At 37.9% G+C, this 8,214-nt stretch overlaps 1 protein-coding gene across 1 annotated transcript; it reads right to left on the bottom strand.

Annotated features, from left to right (window-relative positions):
• Positions 1 to 3,495: 3,495 nt before the first annotated feature.
• Positions 3,496 to 7,861, bottom strand: LOC114458062 (uncharacterized). The gene is made up of 8 exons (XM_028440306.1): positions 7,798 to 7,861; positions 4,958 to 4,984; positions 4,710 to 4,881; positions 4,526 to 4,635; positions 4,242 to 4,413; positions 4,058 to 4,167; positions 3,777 to 3,945; positions 3,496 to 3,603 (listed from the first exon to the last, which is right to left on the bottom strand). The coding sequence occupies exons 1-8, from the start codon at positions 7,859 to 7,861 to the stop codon at positions 3,510 to 3,512; spliced, it is 918 nt and encodes a 305-aa protein (XP_028296107.1). The 3' UTR covers positions 3,496 to 3,509.
• Between the last annotated feature and the right edge of the window lie 353 nt (positions 7,862 to 8,214).

Below are 8,214 nucleotides of genomic sequence, written 5' to 3'. Positions count from 1 at the left end.
CAAAAAAAAAAAAAAAAACAACCAAACAAACAATCACAAAACCACCAACCCAAGATCATGCCAGAAACACAATACCAAGAAAGTCCAATATCAGAATTTCATTACTTCATCTATTCACAAGCTAAAATACTCTATTATGTCACTGTATAAGATGGCCTTTATAAGAATTATTGTTTCCCCTCTGCCTTTAAAACAAAAAAACATTCTCTCTGATTGTCCCACAGCTAGGTTGACTGGATGATGACTGGCTGGATTTATTATCAGGGAGAACACAACAGGGTCAGTTTGCAGGACTATAGCTGTTGTTACAGGGCATTTCTCTGTGTGATCAAGGATGGATCAGTCTTTTCTGAAATGAGTATGGGGTCTTCAGAGAGTGAGGGGTGTACTCGAGAGAAACTTTGAATAAGGAATAGACATAATGTGAACAGATGCATCTGCCCACACAGTGGGGCGTTCAAACAGGAATCTTGGCAGTTCTTGCAAAAAAAAGTGACTTTTCCCAGTAGACAAGTCAGTGTCAAGGGTTTTAGAAACTAGACTGAAGAGTAAAAATAATTAAGTATGACAGGGCGCCTCTGAAACCCAAAAGAGCAGATGTGACTCATGCATAGAGTAGTGTGATTTTTTTTTTTTTTTTTATCAAGCATAGAAAAAAACCCAAATCCCACTTATATGGGTAAATATTATCAATCGACACAGTCCAACATGCGGCATTATCTAATTTCCTTTGGTACTTTAAACTCCGACAGCCTCATTCTCAAACATTGTGCTTCAACAATCACAATACCTTATGTTTACGTCATACTTTCACTTCTGTTAATATCCATCAAGCTGATCTAAATTGACATATTTGCTCCCTGCACTACTTTGAAGTGTTTTGATCATCCCTGACATGTTAAAGCTTACATCACAGCATGCCATCCACTCTGAACGTGCACACAAGGATCAGATGTTGCCTCTGTGGGATAAGAAGGACCAACAGTTACTTCGAACACCATCAGAAAATGAATGCAAGCAGTGACAGCACACAGGGGACATACTCTCCCAGGCAGCTATTACCCAGTAGTACCAGCTGCCACAGCAAATATGGCAAGTCAGAGTGCAAATGCACCATGTAGTGCACATACTGCTACAGTATTTGTCCTGTTCATCTCCCTGAGGTCACACTCTAAAACCTTACCAGGCTTGTCTCACCCTTGGCACAAGTGATTTAAATTCACATTTTCACTATCTAAAGAGCATAGCAACAGAGGGGAGATATTCATTTACAGACAATTCAACACAAATCTAATTTGTCCCATCATTAATGTGATTAATGCATGTCTTGAAATGAAATGCCATTTGACGCACAAATCTGAGCTCAATCCGAAAGCTTTTTTGTGGATTTATTATATATAACTTTATGTACATGGACTTTTCTTCTCTTGAGGATTTCATGGAATGCAAAGACAGCAGCTCTAGCTGAATATATGCAACAGATTGAGGTGTTTGTTGGTGTGGCAAATTTCTCATTAATTGTGGCTTTTAGAGTTGTGTAGTATATGCACAAATAAGGGTTGGTTTAGGAAGACGTATTGGAATGTATTCAGTTTGGTATTTGTAGCCCTAGTTGAAGTTTAACTAATTTAAAAACAGACATTGTAATAAACTATGTTAATGATGAAATTCATAATGTTTCTACCACAATCATTTTAAAAGTTAACTGTAATAAGTGGAATGCCTTATTCAGTCAATTTCTTTCACATGATCTCCTAATGCAGAGATTAAGGCCACTTTGTGTGTGTGTGCGTGTGTGTGTGTGTGTGTGTAATTTCTTGCAATATTTGCATACAGTCTTTGTTCTCTGTCGTTGTCTTGACTTCAGGGAGCAAAAATGCTGCCACACCTGCTCTGACTTCAAACTAATAGAGTTTCATTTTGATCGTTTTACAAAGTGTTAGGGATGGGTCCGGACATTGCTAAGTAAATCAGGTGATACGTTTCATTTAGCGCGAGAAAGATGCACAAATTGATGCTGACTCACCTCGGATCATTTCTACATGCACGATCACGGTTGTGAATAGTGTCTGGTTGAAACGGGTTTGGGCTTAAACAGTAACTAAACTCCAAATCCACTTTTTTCTGCTGAATACATGCGTATTTGGGTATTAAGTAATGCTGTTTATAAATCCTTGTCCCGCTCTTCATGTTTTAGTGAAAGTATTTTAATTTTGCGTATTTATTTGTAAAATGTCGGATATACTGGTCTCCAAGGGTTGAACGCCGGCTATTACAAGTGAATTTTGCTATTGGCTGAAACAGATTCTTTAAGATTCCCCTGCCATTTTTGTCTCTGTGGTTCTATAAAGAGCAGATTCTGTGTTAATCGGAGGGTTCATCAATCTATGTGTGTATTTACAGACACATCTATGCTATGAGTGTATTCCCGTCTGTCTCTGCGTGTGCGCCCGTCTTATTGCTCTGTGCGTGAGGTGGTGGGAGAGCAGGGCTGTTTGCCCCTGAGTATGGTGTCTGTAAGGTTGTGTGAGCTTCACTTCGTGATTGTGTGTGCCTGTGGTTGTAGTGGCAAATCTTATTAACTCACTATGTGTGTTGATTACCGTCTGTCTCTGCGCACAGCGGTGTGGGCGTGTCTTACTGCTACCAGTAACGCCCATAATCAAGGCATTTCTTGAATTTCCCTCCTGGTGGCAGGTCAGGAGAAAGCAGTCGTTTAGTTATTCTTTAAAGAGACATCGGCTTCATTCTGGTCAGACAGGTTGGGGTCGTGATCTGTCGACTCGGCCGGTTCAGGTATTCTTTTTTTCAACCGATTAAAACTGTATTGATTTTAATACCCTCTTATTTGCATAGATTTTTAGCCGATTTAGGATATATCTTTACATCCCATCTCCTAATGGTTATTAGGTGCTGATTGTTTTTTCACTGCTGCTTATGTTCCTGAATAGATTTGGCTTGGATAGGCAAACTCTTATTGTGTAGGTTTGCAGCATTTACTGTGAGCTCTATACAAAATGTTTCCACTACTAGTTCTACAACACCCCAAAGAAAAAAAGGATTAAGTCTAGACTGAATTATACTGACAGATATGATCTCACTGCCACTCGTGGTTCCTTCTCTGGCCATGCCACTGCTCTCTTGTCTAATTTCCTCCTCCTTTTTCATCCACTAAATGATCTTTAGTTGTGATGCTGTAAGACATTTCAATGGAAACATATTTCATAACCATTACCACCTCTTAAAGCCTTTGTGTTTCACCTTGCAAGTAACAGACGTGCATTAAAGGACACGGATACACAAATTATCATTGCAGAGAAAACTTGATTTTTAATTGTTGTAATTATAGCCCACATTACATTATTAGTCCACAGTAGTCTACATTAAATTTAGTTGGGAAAGACAGAAACAACATTATACTTATAGTTAATATGATTAAACTAAGAAAATAAGATGTTATTCTACAGAGACAGAAAAATAGGAAAAAATTAGGTTGTTGGAGCTCAGCTTTAACATTTGCATCCAAAGCGAACTTTGTAGTCACGGCATTTGCCCCATTTCTGGTCCTTATTGCGGCAAACGAATCCCTTGGTTGGACTGAACCTGAAAGATATTCAGACAATGATCAGCAGACTGCAAACAGACTTTAGTGTCAAATCATAAAATCATCATATCCATTTGTAATCAGGTAGGATAAAAAAATACATATTTTCAAATCTGCTTGAAAAGACAAACATTTTTACCAGTAATATTGTATGTTTTATGAGTAAACTCACAAATAGAATTTCTGTCCTGTGTTGCGGGCAGGAGTCGGGAAACCAGTGGTTGTAACCTCAATGTGGAGAGGTTTTACACAAATCTTGTATTTTTTCCTCAGGTCTCTCAGAAGCTCCCAGTCTCCAGTTCCACTGGGATTATCGCGATCAAACCACCGGGTCCAGCACACTGCAAAGAGAGAAGAATGCAAAATAGATCTGTACTGGGAAACTCCTTTCGGCTCATCAAATTTAAGTGTTTTTCATCTTAATATTATACAAATAATATATTTATCTAATACCTCCATCATCACAGTAAGGGTGTGAGCACCTGAAGCGCACTTTGTAATCCTCGCACTTCTTATCTGGTTGGTCATTCTTTTTACAGACGAATCCTGTAGTTGTGTCCATCCTGGAAGTTCACAAAACGATTGAATAAAATCTGCATCTTCTGGAATAGTGCAACAAAAGTTAATTTGGGCTTACTTGTAAATCACTTCCCCAGTTTGAACCACACTGTTCCCAGACAGAGTCTCAACCTCAATGTCCGCTGGTTTGGGACAAATTTTCCCTGGGTTCTCATTGCGAAGGTTTGTGAGGGTTTCCCAGTCTCCAGTTCCACTGGGATCATCGCGATCAAACCACTGCGTCCAGCACGCTGCAAAGAGAGAAGAATGCAAAATAGATCTGTACTGGGAAACTCCTTTCGGCTCATCAAATTTAAGTGTTTTTCATCTTAATATTATACAAATAATATATTTATCTAATACCTCCATCATCACAGTAAGGGTGTGAGCACCTGAAGCGCACTTTGTAATCCTCGCACTTCTTATCTGGTTGGTCATTCTTTTTACAGACGAATCCTGTAGTTGTGTCCATCCTGGAAGTTCACAAAACGATTGAATAAAATCTGCATCTTCTGGAATAGTGCAACAAAAGTTAATTTGGGCTTACTTGTAAATCACTTCCCCAGTTTGAACCACACTTTTCCCAGACAGAGTCACAACCTCAATGTCGGCTGGTTTGGGACAAATTTTCCCAGGGTTCTCTCTACGAAGGTCTCTTAATGTTTCCCAGTCCCCAGTACCACTGGGATTATCTCTATCAAACCACTGTGTCCAGCAATCTGAGATAGGAAAAACAAGTTGTTAAGAAGACGAATCTTTGTCTGGAAATTTTTAAATTGGCTGAAATGTGCTTACTGATGTTAGGTTTGTAACTCAGAAGACCTGATTGGAGTTTCAGAAACATTAGAAACAAGATTTAACACATTTTAAAGTTGATAATAGCAATAAATACCTGGAGGTGGAGGTGGAGGTGGAGGTGGAGGTGGAGGTGGAGGTGGAGGCGGAGGCGGAGGTGGTAGAGCTATCCCAATTATTTTTGTAAGACAAACAAAAAGGAGGAGGGACAACAGAAGAACATTGGTTACACCTGGGCTTGTTTGTGTTTTGAAAGTAAAGTCAAAAGAAAAAAAAGAGACAACTTCAATCCCCCTGGCTTCAATTGTCCATTGTCTTTTTAACAAATAAATAGAGTTGGATTTATCCATACCATAATAAATATAAACCATGTAGATGATAAATGGTGAAACACTCTTTGAATGCCCTACCTGGCTTTGTTGCATGTGGAGAAATAGAAAATTAATATAGTCCGAATTTCATTTAATCAACAAAACCCAGGATACACTGAATGCATCACTTCAAATATACAGTATCTGGTTCTCACCTGGTATTGCAGTTGTTTCAAAAATTTGCTGGGTGCTTTCTGTGAGAGAGAAAAAAAAAACCCAAAACAATAAAAGTAGAATTTCACAAATTGTTTTATAGTGTGTGTAGAGTTCAATAGGTTGGCAAGACTGGAAATTTTGATTTTATCGACTCCAATTTCCAATCTGGACCCACCTGCAACCAGAACAGAAACGACGGCAACAAAAAGCTATAAAAAAAACAAAAACAAAGGTCAAACAACTGATTTAGTTTATAAAACCACTGCTTAAAAAATACCCCACAAGAAAATGGATGGATGGATGAAAATGTTAGTCATTCACTACTAAAGACAATACTTTACCAGTCGAAGCATGTTTTTAGTGCAACAGGAATCTTATGTAGGAAAAAAATGTACAACAATTAGTAACCAGCTTTAAAAAAGTGAACAATAACACTTGACATAAGAGGATGATAAACATCTACCCAACAGCCTTCTTAGGGAAACAGTATGGTGAACTTCTTCATCAGTCTGCCTGTTCATAGCCACTCCATGGCTTTTATAGTCACTTCACCTGATAAGGAAATATGTGAAAAAGTGTGTGACTTAAAAGAAATGAGTGAGATAGTCATCAGTGCACAGGTGACATTCTTTGATGAAAGAATGCAATATATATATATATATATATATATATATATATATATATATATATATATATATATATGAGCCTTTTTTCATGGTCACAAGGATATGGTATATAAAATACCGTATATAAAACTATATTGTTTGACACATTTGTGTTAATTTCTATGCTTAGACCGTCATGAGACAGGTTAGTTTTACTCTAATGATGATGTATTGTTGCAATAGTAATAGTAGCTTTTCCTGCTAACTTGGAAACTGACCCAACCAGTTTCTGACCTCATTCACACAAAAGTAATGTAACCATAATCAAGCCTGTCACTGAATTAGAGCAATTTTACTTCAGTTCAAGTGTTTATGCTGTTTTAGAAAACAATTAAATTTTTTGATTCTGCTTTGAATATAATTTGGAAACAAAAATCAAATAAATGGTGTTTGTTTCGATTTTCATGTTTTCGTTACATAATGAAAAATGAATGAACGAATGATACACGGATTCATAGAAGCTGTTATTGTGATTGTGAGTGAGACAAAATTGTTGCTCCAAGGTGTGTGTTTATCACAGTCAGCTGTTTCAAACACTCATCAGAGCCGCTACGATGCTTTCTTGTCATCTGCACATGTTCTAACCACAGAACTAGTCCATTTAGGATGATAGTCAGTGTTGGGAGTAACTCATTACAAAAGTAACAAGTTACTGTAATATGTTACTTTTATAAGTAACTCAGTAATACAACGCATTACTGACACAAAAATCAGCAATATATTACTCGTTACAATGCCACCCCACAACAAATCCTTGCCAGCCTAATTTGTACACAAGGCATGGAACTATGCGGCCGGTAATTCCTCGCTCCTGACTGCAGAGCCAATGTTCTAAAACACCAACGAAGAAGACGCGGAAGCATCGCGAGAGCGGCACGGAAGTGCTTACATTGGCCCACGAGAGGAAAGAGGTAAAAACATAGCTGCCAACCCTTAAACATTTGCCGTGAGCACACATTTGTATCAGAAAAAAAGTCGTTCCAAAACAGAGTAACAGCCCCGGACTCTCTTCCCCCTCCCTTCCTCTGTGACTGACGTTCCACTGTCTTCAGACATCGGTGAGTGTTTGTGCACATGCAGGTTTTGCTTGTGTGAGTGTGTTTTGTGTGGATTATGTAGGTTCGAGTGTGTGTGAGGCAATGTGCACTGGTGTGGTTGTGTCAGGTGTGTGCTGAATGTGCACATGTTTGGGGGGTGTGCTGTATACACTTGGCTGTCATTCAAGTGAAATTGATTGACAGTGTTTTGTAATTTCTGTGAAATGGATTCAGTGCAGTAGATACATTCTGAATTTCTTCAGTGACAGTTATTGTGATGTATCTTGGATTAATTTTCCTGCAATATATTGATTATTGTGATATTGTTATTGCAGGCAAAAAATATCGCAATATATCGCATTGCGAGGTACCTGACAGTACCCTGGCAATTCAGTGTGCTTTATGTATACTGTCTGCTATATGTTGACACCTCTAAAAAATTCCTGCCCCCCTCTAGCCACCCATTGAATTTTTTCTAGATCCGCCCCAGACTTTAATGAATTCTACTGATATTCCAATGAAAATGAAAAAAAAAAAAGAGTCAAAAAAGTGTTGAAGACACCATCGTAAATTCTACCTATTTCTGTGGCGTAGAAGAAGAAACTCCCCACCGACTTCTTTCCTGCAGAGCGGAGTGTTGCAAACGCATACTCTCACGATTTCAAATTCATTCATCATACCTAATTATACATTTTTGTTTGTATATTCTTATTTAAAAGGAAAAAGAAAGTGTTTTGTGGTGTCACATTTGTAGACATTAATTTGTAATGTCATCAACGTGATAGGATTATTATTTTAAAATTACTTCACATAACATAAATGTGCGATTAGCTAAAAGTAACTTAATTTTGGAGGTGGTGTTATTGTTTTTTATTTTTATTTATTCAGTTCATTTCCGACATGGTTGCAATCACAGAAATTCATTTTGACATTCAGAGCAAAATCACATCATTGTTTTTTTTTTTTTTTTGTCCTTTTTCATGCCGGAAAGGGCGACGGAAAAAAGCATTATGCTTATCTAGATCCGT

This window comes from Gouania willdenowi, chromosome 24, assembly GCF_900634775.1.
Source record: "Gouania willdenowi chromosome 24, fGouWil2.1, whole genome shotgun sequence".
Lineage (NCBI taxonomy): Eukaryota > Metazoa > Chordata > Actinopteri > Blenniiformes > Gobiesocidae > Gouania > Gouania willdenowi.
Note: the sequence above shows the minus strand (reverse complement) of the source record. Positions and strands in the feature narration are given on the sequence as shown.

Bases quoted from the DNA above. Each gene is read 5' to 3' on its own strand.
- LOC114458062 (XM_028440306.1), bottom strand. From the start codon at position 7,861: ATGAATGAATTTGAAATCGTGAGAGTATGCGTTTGCAACACTCCGCTC. The intron at 4,636-4,709 runs GTAAGCCCAAAT...GTGAACTTCCAG, and splicing joins ACTGGGGAAGTGATTTACAA to GATGGACACAACTACAGGAT. The intron at 3,946-4,057 runs GTATTAGATAAA...CTCTCTTTGCAG, and splicing joins CCCTTACTGTGATGATGGAG to TGTGCTGGACCCGGTGGTTT.